Here is a 20,009-nt window from a genome sequence, read left to right on the forward strand (position 1 = left end):
ACCTGCAGTAAGATGTGAATAATATTAAGAGGAACTAATACTGGCAATAAAATGAGTCCCTTGTGTAGGAGTCATTTGACAGCAGGATTATAGTCATTTTAGACATTTACACGATGCTGTCATACTGTGCAAATATTACAATACTCTTAATGTTGTCGGTTCACGTGAGAGCGTCTTCATCGCCTGCCATTGGTTTGAATATTCTTTTGTGACTGAACGCTTTCAAAAATAATAAAAACAGCTCTAACGCCCCCTGCTGGGTTGTTTTATGCTGCCAGCAACGAAATTTACTTTGTCAATTTCATTTGTCAGGCACAAAAAAAGGACTTCTACTGATGTCACACTCCATTTTAGAAAATACAGGATCTCAATGTCATATTTCAGCCCTAATTAAACACAAAATATATTCGTGATTACAATGCTAGTTAAGTTTACATTAGTGAAACGACCTTGGCAGATCCCCGAATTACTCAACAATGTATATTTGTTTGCCAACAAATATAGTCTAATTTCCGTGATGTTTTAAAGCAAACTAATATTTTACTGTATGTAGCTTTTTATTGACGCGTCACGCGATGTTTTATTTTGAAGGCCTAATTAAACACAGAAAATATTAATGATGAAGGTGCAAGTGAAGTTTACAACAACTTCCGGTGAGGAAAACAACTTTTTTCTTATTTCGCAAATCCTTGATTGATTCATATATGTATATTTCTTTATGTCAAGACATATACGGTCAAAAGTAAGTGATCTTTTAAAGCACACGGATGTATTTTACCGTATGTAGTTATATATTTAATCGGTACGCGTTTTATTGTGAAGGCCAAAGTCCAACTTCTGGGCTGCTTCTTGCTTCCTAAAGTGAAACTTGACGTCGCCATTGTTGCGTCTCTCCGCCAGGATGAAGAACTTTAGTCGATTGAGGAGGAGCTCCGTGAGACGGCGACTGTCCACGATGAAGCTGCGCTGAAAAGTTCTTACAGAGGAATTTTTTTGCAGCATTTTCCCCCGCGAAAAAGTGTAAGTTCATTGAAGTTTTTACGTCACTTTGGAAGCACTGCACGTACTGCTAAATGCAGTTAAATTAGCTAGCTAAATTAGATTAGCGTTAAAAGTCACACCCCAACAGGCTGTGTTTAATTGATTAAGATCTAAACAGCATTTAAGCAATGTAAAATACATCTAGATACTAGCGACTGATGAGGTTCATTATTCTTTGTTCTTGGAGTTTAGTACTGTACTTTCAAAGTCATTAATGAGTGAGTGGTCTGAGTTGCTCTTTAATGCAATCCCCGTCCTCAGCTTCTTACATAAAAATGATTAAATTGTGGGTTGTAGTCATAACACGACATTGGAGATAATTTTTGTCAGTCACTTATAAACAACAGTCAGGTTGAGCTTGGCTCCATTCCTTTCCTGCAGAAAAGTCCAACTTCTTCTACTGTCACACTTGTGCTGCCAGTGTTGACCCGTTTGCAGCATGCAGCTGGCAAGATGCAAATGAGATGAAAGCTGGCTAACGGTTGGGTTTATATGACCTTTTTAAAAAAAACCAAGTTTGCACAGTCAAATGCACACAAAAGCAGTTAAAATGTAAATTCACTCCATCCTGCGTATTAAATTTTCCGAAAGTGAACCTATGCAAACATTCCAAAGCCTGGGGAACCTCACTCCATAAATGTTTACTTTCTGTTTTCATGAGAGTAAACAGCAGCAAACTAGTTGGGCCTGAATTAATTTATGCATCCAGTTCCCTCCATGGTGCTATCACAGTCTTTCCCACAGGACGGTGATCTATCTGTGGTGCTGGGGCGTCGATTGCATCATCTAATTTGCATAATTGGTCATGGTGCAAAACTATGGCCAGGCTAGAGATTTCGACGGGTATAACTGAGCTTTTTCTGTTTCAAAAGAAACGTGCGACAATATCATGTTTTTGAGCTTTAAGTTCACAGCAGAACATGACGTTATTGACTGAGGCCTGTTTATGAGGGACGTGCTGTCATTATGTGTCTAATATGTCACTATATTGATCAACAGATGAGTTAAATTGCGTGGCCAAGTCTGTTGGCATGTGCACATGAGCAGCGTTACGATGCCATCTACTGTACAGAGTTGGAACGACAAGCTACGCAGACCGTCCCTTTTATAATGTGCTTATGTGCGATGAAAAACACGTAACGGCAAATTTGAAAAATTTCACCATGAACCTCTTCCAAGCAGACTTGCGACGTTGCTCTTGTGGCACCGTGGCTTTCAAGTCACGAGTTGTCATTGACTTGTTTACATGTTTTGGAAATGACATTAAAATCTTACCCTAATTGGATATTGTTTGCCTGCAATTAAAGGCTGTTCTTTGTCACGTGGTCTGTCAGTTTTTCCGGTCATCCTAGCAGCTCTGAGTGGTGAGAAGACGTTTCTGACTAGTGTGGCAGGAAGCGCTTCCTGGCGGGCCCACGCGAGCCCCTTCCCGACTGAGGGGTCGCTTCCATCCCTTTTATGGTTCCGTACTGAGGAGGACCTTTTGAGTTATCTGCTGAGTCGTGACAGCCGCTGCTTCTGTGCTCTCTTCTTCATAACTGACAGTTGTTGTTGGCCCGGTTCCGTCCAGCACTGATGCCCCCCACCTCCCCTGCACACCGCCACTCTACAGCCATGGAGCAGGGGCCACGTGGAAAAACTCTACGGCATGAGATCAGTGTCTTGGAGTGGCCAGCATGTGAGCGTGTGGGACACAAAGAGTTGTTTGTGACGCCGCCATGGCCGCAGTGAGGCAAGAAAGTCTGTTGTTTGCCTCAAATAGTCTGACCTCAGCACCTAAAGTCCCCTGGACCTGGAATGTAAACAGTCTTTCACGTGAGTTTGGCTAGCTACAGCAATTTTTACGAGACCAATCCAAAGGAAAATAATTAACAACGGGCTGATGGCCATTTTGATGACAGCATTTTATTAGAAAAGCTGGAAGATTTGTTTAGTTTTGATGAGTGTTTGATGGTTATTGAGTTGCATTGGCAGGCCAGTTTCCCCTAGGTTTACTTACACACATGCCCTTGCACATCGTGCAGTTTTTCCCACGGGTCTGTAGGATATCTGTGGCGGTGTGTTGAGGGTATGGCTGGGGGCGGGGTGCTGTGGTTGTCTAATTTGCATAATTAGCCATGGTGCAAAATGTTTGTGTGTTTAGATAGTTTTATGTCATAAACAATGTGTGACATGTCGAAGGTTGGTTTCATTTCAGCACTATTCAGCACTGTTTAAAAAAAAAAAATATTTCTGTGCACTAAATATCCCATTTTATGATGTGGACATCTGCGACTTCGTCTGGTGCGGCTTACATATGTATCTGTCGTTTCCTCTAAATTTAGCGGGTGTGGCTTTTCCACCAGAATTTACGATAATTGGCTTGCTTCTGAATAATTAATACATTTTTAAAAATGCAGTCCTCAATGCAGTCTATTGTGGCTAATCCTGCAACTCAAGTCGCAACACAATAAATATTTTCTTAGAAAGAAAAAAACTATGCTAAATGTCATCAAGAGGCTCAATCAGGTCACAACATATATAATAAAAAAAAACCCAGCAATTTTACGTTGCTATTTCATAGTGGAATGTCAAACCTTTTCACAAACTTGCGTTTCCGGGTCATGCCACTAAGACGTTGTTAAATGGTTATTGCTTGTTGTTCAGTGGTGAGGAAAACGCTTTATACAACTCATCCTCCACTCCTGTCTCCTTCTCAATCACATCTCCACATTTGGTGGCCCTTGAAGTGAGTAATATGTCGACCCACAACGTCGACAACAGCGCAGGCGTACCGGTGCCGCTCAATGCTAACGAGGCAGCCAACAACTTTTGGCAACATATCGAAGCCCAGTCTCGTCCACGAGGAATAACACAGGACATGACAAAGTATTTCCATGTTCTCTCATATCGTAGAAACGGTGACGCACAATTTTAGTGTTTTTGAAACCGTGACTTTTTCCTACCATTGTATACCTTGTAGCCGGCCCGTCAATCCTGTGTTGTCAAGACGAAGTGCTGACCATGACTATGCAGCGTTACGACGCCATCTACTGGACAGACTTGTAACGACAAGCTATTCAGGCACATCATTAAAATGTGAATATCACTGAATATGAGGGTGAACAATTGGTGCCAAATCTAAAAAATATATATATTTTTAAATAGTTCTAAATACTTCAATGGCAGTTACGCAAAGACACCAAATTAGCAAGCATGGTATGAATTATATATGAATGAAAAATATTAATGAGGGGGCCACAGATTGATCCCTGCAGGACACCTTCATGTGCTACCTTAATATTGCAAGAAATGAACATGATTGAAAACTCCACTGCTTTTGTCCGTGCACTGCTTTTTACTACTCTGGCCTACATCTGTGCCGCAGCTGGACCTGCTCATTAGTGTGTGTGTGGGGGGGGGGACGGAGACGTAGGCGCCCCTCCCCCCTCCATCCATACATCTGGTGGAAGTTGAAGTATATTTTTGCTATCAAACACTGAGGCCAAGATAGACTGTGGGTGCAGTTTGTAAATGGTGCTTTTTATACACATGTGAAATAACAAAGTTTTGATTTTTTTATGCCATTTGCTCCATTGCTAATGAGGAGGGCGGGCGGGTCGCAGGTCAGCAGAGATGTCAGTACCAGGCACGGCTGTTTTGGGAGTGCTAACCTGCTGAGGAATGTGCGTGGGGCAGGGTTGTTCTATGTCATGAATCCATCTCTAACTTGAGCAAATATTCTGTTTTCATGAGATAATGCAATAATATCATAAAAGCTCACATGGCAGATCTCATCATTTTCTTTCCACATGATCCAGGATTCTTCAATGATGAAGTAAAATGAGCCTCAATGAAGAAGCGTGTGTGCGTTGTTAACGTGATCTATTTTTCGACACAATAATAGGATTTTCCATCCATACAATTCCACTGATCCAATTAGTCATTCCCAGCGTTAGCATACAACAAAAGAGGCAACATTTGGATTCCCAATAACACGGTTTGTAGGGGGATAAGCTATATTTTTCTCCTGGTTGGGGTGGGGGGTAGAAGGATAGCAGCTGACCAAATAGACTTGCACCCCAGTGAGAGCCTCTGAAGCTTTTCCATCATCCTGCGGAAATACCTGCAGAGAAAGAAATCAATCCCGAGCAACTTTGACATTTTTGCGTTTGTGGACTTTTTGTGCAGTTGAAATCAGGCAACACACTCTTTGTGTTTTTTTTTATACGGGGGGGGTTGACGCTAACGATGCAGGAAATGAGGTAAAGCTTACAGTCCATGCCCCCCCCCCCCCCCCAAGAAGAAACAGAACAACGACAGCCTCTGTATTCAAACCACCCCCCCCCCCCCCCCCCTCCCCACCTCCCTGCAATTCTGGTTGCACATTGGTGCAAAACAAAAATATCTTTTTTTTTTTGTTTTTGAGTGATAAACATCCAGTGGAAGCAGTACAGAGTCATGTGATGTGTGACACGTCATGTGATGCTGTCCCACTTTGCGCTGCTGGTTTGACATGCCAGGGCAAAAAGGTGGCAGAGACACCCCCTACATCGACGCATACTCGCAAAATAAATACATGTAAACTAGAAATGAACTTTCTTTTGTCGCTTTCTTCAACATCACAAACAAGACAGCCCGTGAGTGCTTTCAGATGGGCCAGGGGCCCACAGAAGCACCCGCTGCTTGTTGAGAAGAGCGATACATACCTTCATGCCCGAGTCGGCAATGTAGCCTCTGATCTAAATTTGTCGCTATAGTCACTTTTTTAAAAAGAGTATCTACAGGAGTCTGATTTAAATGTAGCAACAGAGTAGGGCTGGGTGATATGGACCAAAACTCATATCCCAATATATATGTTGAATATTGATATACGATATACACTCCTGATCAAAATCTTAAGACCAGTTGAAAAATTGCTAGAATTTGCATTTTGCACATCTGGATCTTAATGAGGTTTTAAGTAGAGCTACAATATGCAAAAGTAAGAAGAGGGAGTGAGACAAAAAACATTTGGAACCTGTAATTAAAAAAAACAAAAACAAAACTGAAATAGCCTGTTTATCACCTGATCAAAAGTTTAAGACCACAGGCTATAAAAGCCCAAATCTGCTAAAAATGTTCATTTTCGGTCAAGCATTCACACTGCCATGCCCTCCTGATGGCTAAAGCTAAGAAGATTTCTCTTTTTGAACGTGGTCGGATTGTGGAGCTGCATAAGCAAGGCCTCTCGCAGTGTGCCATAGCTGCTGAGGTTGGGTGCAGTAAGACAGTCATTCTACATTTTTTGAAAGATCCTGAGCATTATGGAACAAAAAAGTCAAGTGGTAGACGCAAAAAAAAATCACACCTGCGCTGAGCCGGACACAGGGTGGTCTTCCACCCAAATTAACGCCCTTACTGGTGCTGACTGCAGCGCAATAACCATCAGACGGCATCTGCGGGAAAAGGGTTTAAAAAAACAAAAAAAACAATTCAAAGACCTCGTCTACTTCAACGCCACAAAACTGCCCGTTTAGACTTTGCCAGGGAGCATCAAACATGGGACATTGAAAGGTGGAAAAAAGTTTTATTCTCTGATGAGGAAAAATGTAACCTTGACGGTCCAGATGGCTTCCAACGTTACTGGCATGACAAGGAGATCCCACCTGAGATGTTTTCTATCCGGCACAGTGGAGGGGGGTCCATCATGATCTGGGGTGCTTTTTCATTCAGTGGAACACTGGAGCTTCAAGTGGTGCAGGGTCGTCAAACGGCGGTGGCTTACGTGCAGATGTTGCAGCGGGCATCCCTTATGACTGAGGGCCCTCGTCTGTGTGGTAACAGCTGGGTTCTTCAACAGGACAACGCTGCAGTTCACAATGCTCGCTTGACCAAGGACTTCTTCAGGGAGAATAACATCACTCTTTTGGACCATCCTGCATGTTCCCCTCATTTAAATCCCATAGAGAACATTTGGGGATGGATGGCAAGGGAAGTTTATAAAAATGGCCATCAGTTCCAGACAGTTGATGTCCTTGGTGAAGCCATCTTCTCCACTCGGAGCAATGTTCCCACTAGCCTCCTGGAAACACTCACATCAAGCATGCCCAAAGCAATTTTCAAAGTGATTAACAAGAAGCTGGGGCTACTCATTACTGAGTCCTACTGAGAACATTTTTTGTTCTGATTTGGAGAGTTTTTTTGTTATTTTTTTAGCTTTGGTCTAAAAGTTTTGATCAGCCGATAAACAGCCTATTTCAGTTTAATTGTTGTTTGGGAAAAGAAAATGTAGAAAAATAGCCGGTAAAATAAAATAGTCAATTCTCTTTTGAAATAAATATATAAAAGTAAAACAAAGTCATCTATCTTTATAACAAACCTTTAGCTCTGCTCAAATCCTCAGCCAGTACCAAAAGCACAAAAGAACAAAATATGAAGTAAAGTGTCCCGTTTAAGAGGACATTTTGAAATGTCAGCAGCAACTCTAAAAAAAAATACTTACTTACTTTTAACAATATTATTTTTTTTAAAAAGCAGAACCTCAAAGGAGAGACAAAAAAAGTGTGTAAAAACACCTTAATTACATTTAGAACTACAAAGCAACTTCATTCTTAGTTTGTTCATTTAAAATTGGCCATCCCGTCATCAAAATAAAATAATTTTAATACTGTATCTTGGCTAGCGCCTGTCAAAGTCTATGCACGGTGATAATTACATCCGGACTCGCCTCCAGCCTCCAGCCTCCACCTTTTATCTTGTAGTTAGGACTCATTGTTTATTTATCACACATCATTATTCCATCACATGACCGGCATTGCTCAGGTGGTACAAGTGTTGGAAGGTTGATCATGTCGAAGTATCCTTGGGCAAGATACTGAACCCTGATGCTGCGTCATCACTAGGTAAATGTGCTAACAGTGTCAAAGTGCTTTGAGTGCCTTGGAGGTGGGAAAGCGCTATACAGGTGAAAGACCATTTATCATTTAATGAAGATTAAGAAACATTTACATTTGAGATCCCACTCTGTAAAACAGAGTAAGATCCAGGTGGCGTCGCGCTTGGAGGATGCGTGGAGCTCCACTATATGCAGCGTGCAGCGGGAGCTTTACGTTCACTTTTGTGTTCCCAAATACCACACAATAACTCTCCAACGACGCCAGAAAAAGTAGCTCGATTTGTCGGTTGTCGCTTTTGAGGAAATATGTCGCCAAGAGGGTTTGTAATGTCGCCAGATTTAGCACGGGCGAGGACGGGGTAGCAGCCCCGCTAAGGAGCGCTGACACACACAGCAGTGATGAGTGAGACAGACCTCCGTGTCAAGATAGACGAGAACAGCTCAAATCCTGTTTATGTCCATATGAACAAACATCCGTTTGTTTTTGATATCGTGCTTAAAAGAAAGATCGATATATCGCCCAGCCCTACAACAAAGTTAGCAACACTGATCCCTCCTGCTACATCTTTGTACTGTCTGGCAGACCAGGTGCATTATACGGGGTTCATGAGCAAGGGTGAACAGGTAGCACCAAATCTATTTGTGGCAATCAACCACAAATTAATAATAATTAATAATTAATGAATGTAATACATAATAATAATAATAATAGTACATAGTGATCATATTTAATAAATAATTAATTTATTATTAATATCAATTTGTCTTAATTAAAATTAGTCTTCATCACAAAAAGTAATTAGTGCCAAATCTAGTTGTGGCGGTTCACCACAGAGTAATGATAATTCATTAATTGATATAATAATAATAATATAAATCATATAAATAAATGTAATTAATAATTGTCAATGAATATAATAATATACAATTTACTTCATATAAATATTGTAAAGATTTATTATAGTTATTAAATAATATATTATTAATAAAATAATAATTAGTCTTTAGCACAAAAAGTCATGGTATAGTTGCATGATGGCCACATGCGACCAAGCATCTCTTGGCATATCGAGCCAGCCGCCGCCGTGCTCTGCAGCCGTCACCGATCACCTCTTCTCTGTCTGGCAGTCCTTGCTGCAAAGCCTGGCAGAGGAGGGATAAAAATGCTGGATGAAAAAGTCAGCATTGGAAGGATTACTCTACTCTTCCTTTCTCTTCCTTCTCAGGCCGCAGGAGTAGACGATGATGTCTGACGCCAGCGAGATGTTGGCGGCGGCCTTGGAGCAAATGGACGGCATCATCGCAGGTAACGTGAGAAGACATCTGGAAAGCCTCTCAGTGGGAGTCCTCATTCCACTCCTACCTGCCGTGTAACGTGACCCCTCTGAATCTGAGTTTTGGAAGAGCTGCTGCTGCTGCTGCTGCTGCTGGATGGCTTCCTGCAAACTTTCCATTGTTCCACGCCGTGACGCAAGCTAATGATTATTCAAGCTTTCGCAGCACAGTTCATTTTTCCGCTGATGTGTGACCTTTCCAGTGGGAAGGAGGCAGATGATCACATGATACCCGCCAAGCAACCTCCCTCCCCTGCTATTTGTTTCTGCAGAAAGCACAGCTCACGTTAAATTCTCATGCCTTTTCCGCAAAGGATTTTCTTCTGTTTTTGCTGATGTTTCCCAGCATGGCTCTTTTACTTGCAGGCTCCAAGGCCATAGACTACTCCAACGGGCTGTTTGACTGCCAGTCGCCCACGTCCCCTTTCCTGGGGGGCCTACGGGTGCTGCACCTGCTGGAGGACCTGCGGGCAGCGCTGGAGGTCATGGACAACGAGGAACGGGACAACCTCCGCTGTCAGATCCCAGACTCCACGGCGGAGGGTCTCGCCGAGTGGCTCCAGGGAAGAATGGTAAAGCATCCCACAATAGCGCCGCGGCTGATCTGGACGTTATCCAGAGTACGTCAAGACAAAGAGTAGGACACATGTGAGGACGCTAAACAGGCGTTAGAAAGCTGCACCGTGGCCTCGTTAAACATTTGCTATGACGTGCTGAGTGAGTGATGGAGCTTCCAGAGAAGGAAATAGTTTCCATCTTCCAAAATTGCCTTTGCTTTTTCTTCCCGTGTATTTGCTTTGCTGAATGAGTCTCATGTGAGCGCCATCAGCTTCTCCTGTAAGAACAGAACACTGAGGGGAGATCTAATGAGGTTTTCAGTACAAAAACAAACTCAGTCTTCAATTATTACAGACCAACGGTCACGGTGCAGAGGCACTCTACCAGGAACGTCTGACCCGCGTGGAGAGTGACAAGGAATGTCTTATTCTTCAGGTTTGTGAACTTGTGTTCATTTTGACTGCAAAAGCACGCCCGCATGTCCTCCCTTCCACCTTGCTGCAGGTCAGTGTTCTCACAGATCAGGTGGAGGTGCAAGGTGAGAAGATCCGAGACCTGGACAACTCCCTGGAGCTTCACCGGGAGAAACTCTGCGCCACCGAGGAGCTGCTTCAAAAGGTATATTCTCTTGCGCGGCAGCTGTGACACCGCAAGTTAACTGCTGCTAAACGAGCTCTCCACGCCCCCCAGGAGCTGTTGACCCGGTCGGCGCTGGAGGCCCAGAAGCTGGAGCTGCTGACAGAGGTGTCCAGTCTGAAGCTCAAGCTGAGCACTGTGGAGAGGGATCACAGTGATCATGAAGTAAGATTGTAAAAGAAAAAAAACACAGTTATCTTTACATTAAAGGCTGAGGCTCAGAGCTAACAAACAAACAAATAAAAGACCATCCTACGCTTAATAATAAATGTGTGAAAACTGCCTGGCGACAGGAATCCAAGGGCATCGTTTACGTATTAAGGTACTTTTGAAATGGTACAGTAATCCCTTGCCACTCCCTTGCCATTTTATTTTTCAAAAATATATTCATTAATAAATCATGCTGTTTGTTCCTTCAACACGGCCTATTTGTAAAAAAAAATAAATAAATTTTAAAAGTCGTATATAAGCAAATTGTATGTATTTTTTGCCTAAATTAAGCATTTTCAAGAATATACATCTAGATGAAGTAACATACAAATATAAGGCATTCAGAAGACACATTAAAAGACGTGATGATCTTATTTAGTATACCTTACTGGTCTCTAGGTGTCAGTAATGTTACAGTAATGTTGGATGAGACACACAAGTACCAGACTTGATCTCCAGAACAACAGGATTTTATTACAGGTTTGAATGATCTCACAACAGGCACAATAATCCCTAACACGGGCTATTGTTGCATCCGTAACACATGCCAAACAAGAGTCTTATTTGTCTTATTTTCTCTTATGTCTACTATATTGGCTGTACTGTAAAGTACGACTGTAAAGGTGACTATAGGGGTATTCATTCATGTCTACAGGGCTCTAATGGTGTTAAAAATGTATTTACAAAGTTTTTTTACAAAAATATGCCATTTATAAATAAGGAATTTTTCGGAAATTCACTTGTCACAGTCGGGTCTGGAACCAATTAGCTACGATAAACGATGGATTAGTGTACGGACAATAAAAAAAAGGAAAACATGAAAAAATGGTCTAAAAACAAGTCGTTTTTATTTTTACAGTTTGTTGTGACATAGAATAGTAATTTAAAGACTTCAATAAAAATAAATAAATTCACCAGTATGAAATCAAATCCACAACAAATTGTGTGCAAAATGTACAAATGAAATTGTTTTTATTTTTTATTTTATTTTTTTTTTTACATGTACTTTAAATGCATACACTGCACACACTTGGAGCAGAAATTGGTCATTGATAGGCAATTGTCGTGATGTTAAACTAGCGTCACAGCCGTGTTTGCCAGTCTGTCCTACATGCAAAAATTGGGTACTCATTGAGCAAAATGAGCAAAATTAGTGTGACGACATGCTAGAATTCCAGTGTCTGTGAATGCACCGCTCCGTGACAGTGATTGGTGGATAATGAGGGTGTGTTTATGTGCAGCATGATGGAGAAACATTACAAGACCTCATTTGGCAGCGGTGCGTTGCAGTACGTTTTGGTACGCATCCCTACTGTTGACAATGAACTGGTCAGGCTTAAATGAATTTTGCCCGCTGCTGCAGAAATCGATGAATTGATGTTTCATTCCTTGCCTAACCTCCCACAGGCCTTAAAGGTTAGCAGACTTGTTTTTTTGGTTTTTTTTTAGCAGCACCTGCAGTCTTTTCTCCTCCTGGCGCTCGCCAGGCTATTGTTTTGAGGTCCGTCTCACTCGGCTGGAGGACACGCTAGCGTCAGGATCATGTGCCGTTGCAAAAAAGAATCCAAAACACCCTGAGTGTTCTTCGGCAGCTGTTTCCTGCCAGAACACACACCTCCCCCGCCAGCCGCATGCCCCCCGCCATGACCCTCCCCCACCTCTTTTCCCCATACCATCACCTCTTCCAAATCTCAGTCTGGGAAGTTTGTGCACTCTGGCTGACTCTGATATGGAGAAGATCATGTGTTTCCTTTAGGGGACAACATAAAAGAATGATGTTCCTACCACCCTCGCACCCCTCCTGAGGGAACGTGTGCTTGTGTGTCGTCCTCCGCAGGGTTTGTACCAGGAAGTAAGCGAGCTGCGGCTCCGTGTGGCCGACATCGAGAGCGAGCGGCTTCAGTGCGAGGTGAAAGTCAAAGCTTCCAAAGTGAGCATTTGTGGCGTGTGCCGTGAAGGTTCTAGACATAAACCTGCTCTGAACTTCCATCCTCTTCTTCTTCCCTGCTGCGGCTTTCACATCTTTAATGCATCAAGCCTCCAAAGCGGGAGCGTTTCACCGGAGCGGAGGTGAACAAGGTTCGATCCGCAGCCTCTCTTCCTCTTCCTCTTCCTCTTCTGCCTTTCTGGCTCTGAAGGTCTTCTAAACCTGCTGCTTCCTATTCACCGCTTTGCTGACTTTCCCCACTCTGGATGTATGCGCTTCCACGTGTGGCACCTTCATGGCAGGTTGGAATGCGTTTTTTCGTGACAGGGTGGTTCCGCCGTGTGACTTTGTGATTGGTGCGCAGGAGGAACTGCAACTGCTGCAGAATGAGCTGGATGAGCGAGAGGCGGAGCTTCGGAGGCTGAAGGAGGAGAGCCGGTTGAAAGCGGGAGTGGGAGAGAGAGGTGAGCCTAGTGCTTTAAATTTTGCTTTTTTCGTCACACTAAACCACGAATGTCCAATCTGAGGCAGTGTTTCCCGTACATTCATTTACGTAAACAAATGTGGAGCAACCACACTCAAACACATTATAATGGGACTTGAATGTAGCTTGTCGTTCCAACTCTGTACAGGAGATTGCATCGTAACGCTTGTTAACGCACGTCTTGTTAAGAAGATGTAGCAGGAGGGATCAGTGTTGCCAGCTTTAGTGACTTTTTCTGCTCTCATTGGACACTTTTGGAGACTCTAACATGAAAGCACGTTGCTCTTCTCAACGAGCATGGGTCCTGCTGTGCCGTGTTTGACTTTACATCCTGTTACTCTGCACATGCTCGTCGGCCGATAAGAATGTTTGCAGTGCAAACACCACAAAGATTGGATGGACTTCTGCATCCATTCCACGCTGTGAAATAAACACCTTGCGTGTGTTTGACGTCCACACTAAAACGTTTTTATTCCCACCAGATGCAGAAATGGTGAAGTTGAAGACACTGCTGGAGTCGCTGATGGCGGCCAACGATGAGAAGGTGCGGCACACAGAAACCGTCTCTAACGTTACGCCGTGGACGATGACGGTGACGTCTTGTTTTGCGCAGGAACGAAGGATTCAAGAGTTGGAGACGACGCAGGCAAAGAATGTTCAGGAGAATCTAAAAGGTCAGTTATTGCTGTCACAGTGTGTCCCAATACTTTTGTCCATGTAGTGAATTTAACCGTGTCCTCTCAGGGCGGCCAAAGGAAGACGACTACCATGACATTCCAGATGATCCCTCGCTTCCTGATGGGGTCACGCTGGTGTTGGAGACAGGAAGGAGCTCGCTGGAGGTAAACAGAACCTCTTCAGTCACCGAGGCCAGACTGGAACTTCCTCACTAAATAAATTCTGTCTTTTTTTTTTTTTAAACTGAGAACACAAAGCTCCTGTTTGGTTTATGAATTGTCCCGCTTTTGGGAAAATATGTCCACTTAATCCTGTTTTTATTCCTATTTTGCTGCAGTCCAGCCCGTGTATGGCGGTGCTGGACGAGGTGAAGGAACTGGACCGAGAGCGACAGCTGCAGGCAGCAGAAAGGTATTACACCAACATTTGTTTACGGCAGATACCCACATGTTCACAGGTATCTTTCTATGCTTATATTGTAAATAAGTTTTTTTTTTTCATGGTAACTTAAACAGAAAGTGGTTTGATAGCGCTATGTGCTGTAACTGGATGTTTTGTAAGTATAATACTGGATACTGCATGCCTGTTTCTCAGTGTGGGGGGCCATTTGCAGCACGTGGCTCAAGTGAGACAAAAAGGACTTTGAAAAAGTAATTTATTGAAAACGACAATTAAACTGAAATAGGCTGTTTATCAGCTGATCAAAAGTTTACGACCATCGCCCAAAAAATATCCAAAAACTCTCCAAACCACTCTCTACCACTTGACTTTTTTGTTCCATAATGCTCAGGATCTTTCAAAAATGTAGAATGACTGTTTTACTGCACCCAACCTCAGCAGCAATGGCACGCTGCGAGAGGCCTTGCTTATGCAGCTCCACAATACGACCACGTTCAAAAAGAGAAAGCTTCTTAGCTTTAGCCATCAGGAGGGCATGGCAGTATGAATGCCTGACAGAAAATGACAATTTTGAGCAGATTTTGGCTTTTATAGCCTGTGGTCTTAAACTTTTGATCAGGTGATAAACAACCTATTTCAGTTTTTTTTTTTTTTGTTTAAATTACAAGTTCCAAATGTTTTTTTTGTCTCACTCCCCCTTTTTGTTTTTGCATATTGTAGCTCTCATGCTTACCTGGGGTCGTGCTAGGTAGAGTCTGGGTGAGGCTAGGTCATATCAAGTACACTAAGTCCCCAACTTACGAACATCCCACATGTGAACATTCTGAGATACGAATGCAAGCTGACTGGTCTATATTTTCATGTATTTTGCCTTTTGGAACTCCATATTTATACTGCTACATGCTTAACCAGTGGAGGGCTAATGGGACCAACAGATACAGGAAGAAGAGGAACAGGAGAGAGGAAGGCTAATTTGTAGTTGTATGATACAACCCGGACAGAGCGTGTGATTAAAGTTTATGAAGAGTTAATAGGCCTGCTTAATTCTACACCACCCACAGAACACTACTTCTTTTAGAGGAGTCTAACCACGACGACCATTTGTCCTTTTTTTCAATAACTCCTCCTCCACCACTACCACCAACGACGTATGCTCGACCACTCCTCTTCAAAGGTAAATAACATTTATCATCATTTTTATTATTGTTTTTTTCATTAATTATCCTGGTTTAATATTACTACTGCATCCAAACTCATATTTACATACATACACATATACTGTATATGTATACACCTACAGTACATGTAGTACCTATATCATTGGTAATATTAAAATTTTTTCGACTTAAGAACAAATCGACTTGCGAATGGTCGTCTGGAACCAATTGTGTTCGTTGGTTGGGGACTTTGTGTATTCCTAAAAATATATAAAACATAAATATATAAAAAATATAATGTAGTAGCATCACTGGCAGTGGTTATGGCTTCCCAGCATGCCTTGCAGTACTCATTATGTAAAACGTTTCTGAAGCTACTAAAGTTATTGTTTTTATATATATAAACTATAAAATGCCCAGGATGCGCTGGCCACACTAACATTAAACTTTGATGTCAAGTAGGGGGCCACAAAATATGGTCCAGGCGGTGAGGTTAAGACCCCTGGTTTACAGTATTAAAATCAGGCATTTTTAGGGCTTTTGTGTGTGCGTCCATTATTCGCGAATATCAGGGATCTACTGGTTTTGTTATTATCACACCTGTTTCTCCTCAAGTCCAAATGTAAGAAAGTAGCTGTCATTTCAGACCATCAGATGGCGCCACAATCACCAGCAGTGAGCCGGTAAGAGCAGCTTCTGTTTGTGTGCCCCCTAATGGTGGTAAGTAAACCACCCATGTTGACATGTTTTTTTATGGATTCCCCTCAAAAGGCTAAAAACAAATCAGGAACTTCAAACTCGGCAAGCGACAATGCTTTTGGGACCAAGAGGTTCCGCGCATCCTTCGGCCGCGGCTTCTTCAAGCTGCGTGGGGGAAAGCAGACGAGGAGCACCCCTGACCTCGGCGAGTCCAACGTTCTTTTTTTCCTTCTAACTACTTGTGTTGCGTGTTAACGCTGACGTGTTAAATACGCCTTACAGCTGAGACGGGGCGTAAAGGCGCGGAACATTTGGACTTGGCCGGCACGCCCTCACGGAAAACCCAGGCCGGAGCGCTGCCCCCCTCTCCACCAGAGGCCAAAAAGAAGTCCAGAGTCTTCAGGAAGTTCTTTGGCAGGTACCGAGTGGGTTGCCACCCACCGCATCTGGGTGGTCCTAACATGCGTCGATGTTTTGGCTCTGGTCCTCAGGCTGAAGAGGAGCCACTCCACCTCCTTGAACCTTGACGACGACACCCAGATGGAGTTCAGGCGAGGCGGCGTCCGAGCCACAGCCGGCCCTCGTCTGGGTTGGTCCCGTGAATCTAAAAGCAGGTGGGTGGAGAAGTTTAGATGAGAACCTCCATGTTCCTCTCTGGTCTTAACTGAGAGCGTCCCACTTCCTGTCAGTTCTGGAGATGTCCCCTTCTCCCGCTGGTCCAGAGACGACGTCTGCGAGTGGCTCCACGAGCAGGGCCTCAGCTTGTACGCAGCACCGGTTCACACCTGGATCCAGTCTGGACAGACCTTGCTGCAGGCGTCGCAACACGATCTGGAGAAGGTAAAACGTCCTCGTACCGTGTCACCTCTTCTTGTCTCCTTCAGTGTGACTCTTCTCCTCCTCAGGAGCTTGGCATGAAGCATCCGCTGCACAGGAAGAAGCTCCAGCTGGCCCTACAGGCTCTCAGCTCCCAGGACGACCCCAAAGGCAAACTGGACCACCACTGGGTGACTCGTAAGTGACCAATGAAGACCTGCAGGAATGCGGGACGTCAGACTGAATCCTTCCTGTCTTTCAGGCTGGCTGGACGACATCGGCCTGCCGCAGTACAAAAGTCATTTTGACGAAGCGCGTGTGGACGGACGCATGTTGCACTGCTTGACGGTGGTGAGCTAGCATAGCGCTAAACACTTATGTCATAAATGCCTTTTATTGCGAGGAGCCCAAATTGTCGGGAAAATATATTTTATTTTGAAAAGGTTGAATGTGCAGGAAAAAAAAATATTTTGAAAATCCTGAACAAGCAGGAAAAGACATTTTATTGTGAAACGGTTGAATGTAAGGGAAAAGAGATTTTATTGTGAAAAGGTTGAGTGCTGGAAAAGACGTGAAAAGGTTATGTGTGCAAGAAAAGACGTTTTATTCTGAAACGGTTGAATGTACAGGAATGTTTTATTGTGAAAAGGTTGAATGTGACGGAAAAGATGTTTTCTTGTGAAAAGGTTGAATGTGACAGAAAATACGTTCTATTGTGAAAACGTTAAATGTCTCGGAAAATACATTTTATTGTGAAAAGGTTTAGTGGGAAAAGACATTTTATTGTGAAATGGTTACATGTGCAAGAAAAGACATTTTATTCTGAATCAGTTGAAAGTGCAGTAACGTTTTATTGTTAAAAGGTTGACTGTGCAAGTAAAGTTGTTTTATTGTGAAAAGTTTCAATGTACAGGAAAGTTTTATTGTGAAAAACCTAAACGTGTGAAAAGATGTTTTACGGTGGAAACACAAGGTTTTTCAAGGTGAAATCACCTTTTCAAGGTGTGGGAAAATATTTTTTTATTCTGGAAAAAGTTGATGTGGTGGAACAGGTGCTTTTATTGTGAAATTGTTGAATTTGGTGGGGGAAATGTTTTATTGTGAAAAGGTTGGTGTTTTATCTTGAAAAGTGTGAATGTGATGGGAAAAACGCTTTATGAAAAGGTTGATTATGCATGAAAATATGTTCTATTGGGAAAAGGTTGAATGTGTAGGAAAAGATGTTTTATTGTGAAGGCCTGACTGTGGAGGAAAATATTTTGTGAAAAGCCTGAATGTGGGAAAAGAGATTTTATTGTGAAAAGGTTGAATGTAATGGAAAAGATGGTTTATTGTGAAACGGTTGCTGATCAGGTGACTTCCTGTCCTGTCCAGGAGGACCTCCTGTCGTTGAAGGTGGGCAGCGTTCTTCATCACCTCAGCGTGAAACGAGCCATCCAGGTCCTCCGTCTCAACTGCTTTGAGCCCAACTGTCTCAGGCGACGCCCCTCTGACGAGGTAACGCCCACAAGGTCCCTGAAAGCCACTTGGGCACCGCCCACTTAGCTGCGTTGTCTTTGTGCTGATGTAGAACCACATGAGTCCGGCTGACGTGTGCCAGTGGACCAACCACAGAGTGATGGAGTGGCTGCGCTCGGTGGACTTGGCAGAGTACGCTCCCAACCTGAGAGGCAGCGGCGTTCATGGCGGGCTCATGGTGAGGTGGGCGGGGTGTGGGGATGGTGGCGTGTAGCGTTACATGGCTAATGGGTTGTGGTTCCTCTGAGAAGGTGTTGGAGCCGCGCTTCACCGTGGAGGCGCTCGCCCTGCTGCTCAACATCCCACCCAGCAAGACGCTGCTGCGGCGCCACCTGGCCACGCACTTCCACCTGCTGGTTGGCACCGAGGCCCAGCGGCACAAGCAGGAATGTCTGGAAAACCCAGACTACGCCGTGCTCACCGCTGCCGCCAAGGTCAAGGTGGGCGTGGTCCCAGGGGACCTCTTTTAAAGAAGGTACACCTCGCTCACCCTCGTCTGCTTTTTGGGTGTCGCAGCCCCGTCGTCTGTCGTTTGGCGGCTTTGGCACGCTCAGGAAGAAACGTCACGATGACGGCGAGGAGTTGGTGTGTCCGATGGATGTGGACGGGGGCGTCAATGCCGGGATGCCGCTCTACGAGAACAACCTGGAGCAGTTTGAGCAGGTCTTTCATTTTGGGGCCTTTGCTTGCTTAAGGTGCTAACATGCTAACTTGATTGTCGTTTGTCAGATGGACGACTCAGAGGGCACCGTGAGACAAATCGGCGCTTTTTCTGAGGGGATCAACAATCTGACCGTGAGTTGTCCTTAAACGCCGGTGTCCTCACTCGGACACGATGTCTCATCCTTGTGTGCCTTCAGAGCATGCTGGAGGACGAGGAGCTCTTTGGGGAGAGCTCAGCGAGTCCACTAGAGGGCGCAGCCGCGCACACGAGCAACACGCCCGATTGAAAGGACCAGACACGAGGATGGCTTTTACTGCTTTACCTTGCTCACGTGACACTGTGTGTGCACGCCGTCCAGGAAAGACAACAAGGAGAGTTGTTTTGCTGCATATAATTCAATAATGAAACATTTCACAGTTTTTACATAATTTTAGCAATAAAGGAAATGAACAAAGCATCTGGAATCATCTTTTCTTCCTGGAGTTTTGTCCATTCGTTGTAAAAGTGCTGATTCGATTATACATTCAGAAATGTTGGTTATAACATAAAAAATACCTGATTGGTTGATACACGTTTGAGGGCTACGGTGTGTCCACATACTTAATTTGGATTTTATTGGTTAAGAAAACAGTAACCAAACATCCATGGATGTGTCAATCTTTTTTTCCATTGTCTTTATTGTTTTTATATATTTCGTTTTATTTATTAACTTAATTGCCGTTACAGTGGCTATCCGTAAAATATTAAAATAACTATATTTATATTATATTAATTAGATTACTATATTAACATTGTATTTATATTAGATTACCCGTTACGTCCCAACACTGGATGTTAGTGTCAATATTTCTGCTTTCTAACGTGCAGGTGTGTGCACCTGCTGAAGAGGTTTTAGTTATTTGTCACATGACTAACTTGCTGCGTCTAACGGCAGCGGCCCAGCACTCACGCACAAACCGGATTGGTTGGTTTAGTGTTTTGGAGCTTGGCTCTGATTGGCCGATGAAAGCAGTCTTACCTGTCGTGCAAGGC

The 20,009-nt window shown here is 43.6% G+C and overlaps 1 protein-coding gene across 5 annotated transcripts; it reads left to right on the forward strand.

Moving 5' to 3' along the window:
- Positions 1–867: 867 nt before the first annotated feature.
- LOC129168369 (liprin-beta-1-like) lies at positions 868–19,426 on the forward strand. Of its 5 annotated transcripts, none has more exons than XM_054753567.1 (26): positions 868–1,020; positions 9,124–9,203; positions 9,598–9,803; positions 10,144–10,224; positions 10,294–10,407; positions 10,480–10,590; positions 12,473–12,565; positions 12,673–12,714; positions 12,927–13,026; positions 13,529–13,590; positions 13,660–13,720; positions 13,791–13,888; positions 14,062–14,135; positions 15,927–15,963; positions 16,052–16,184; positions 16,262–16,397; positions 16,471–16,593; positions 16,669–16,819; positions 16,885–16,993; positions 17,058–17,146; positions 18,170–18,292; positions 18,366–18,491; positions 18,565–18,753; positions 18,830–18,976; positions 19,043–19,108; positions 19,174–19,426. In XM_054753567.1, exons 2-26 carry the CDS (start codon positions 9,140–9,142, stop codon positions 19,261–19,263), a joined length of 2,625 nt encoding a protein of 874 aa, XP_054609542.1. In that variant the 5' UTR covers positions 868–1,020; positions 9,124–9,139; the 3' UTR covers positions 19,264–19,426. The 5 variants fall into 5 exon arrangements, with proteins under 5 accessions (XP_054609542.1, XP_054609543.1, XP_054609544.1 ...); XM_054753568.1 differs by having other exon boundaries at positions 12,473–12,544; XM_054753569.1 differs by lacking the exon at positions 12,673–12,714.
- Positions 19,427–20,009: the final 583 nt, after the last annotated feature.

The sequence above is a fragment of the Dunckerocampus dactyliophorus genome, chromosome 15 (genome assembly GCF_027744805.1).
Source record: "Dunckerocampus dactyliophorus isolate RoL2022-P2 chromosome 15, RoL_Ddac_1.1, whole genome shotgun sequence".
Taxonomy (NCBI): domain Eukaryota; kingdom Metazoa; phylum Chordata; class Actinopteri; order Syngnathiformes; family Syngnathidae; genus Dunckerocampus; species Dunckerocampus dactyliophorus.

Bases quoted from the DNA above. Each gene is read 5' to 3' on its own strand.
- LOC129168369 (XM_054753567.1), top strand. From the start codon at position 9,140: ATGATGTCTGACGCCAGCGAGATGTTGGCGGCGGCCTTGGAGCAAATG. The intron at 16,594-16,668 runs GTGGGTGGAGAA...ACTTCCTGTCAG, and splicing joins TCCCGTGAATCTAAAAGCAG to TTCTGGAGATGTCCCCTTCT. The intron at 19,109-19,173 runs GTGAGTTGTCCT...GTGTGCCTTCAG, and splicing joins AGGGGATCAACAATCTGACC to AGCATGCTGGAGGACGAGGA.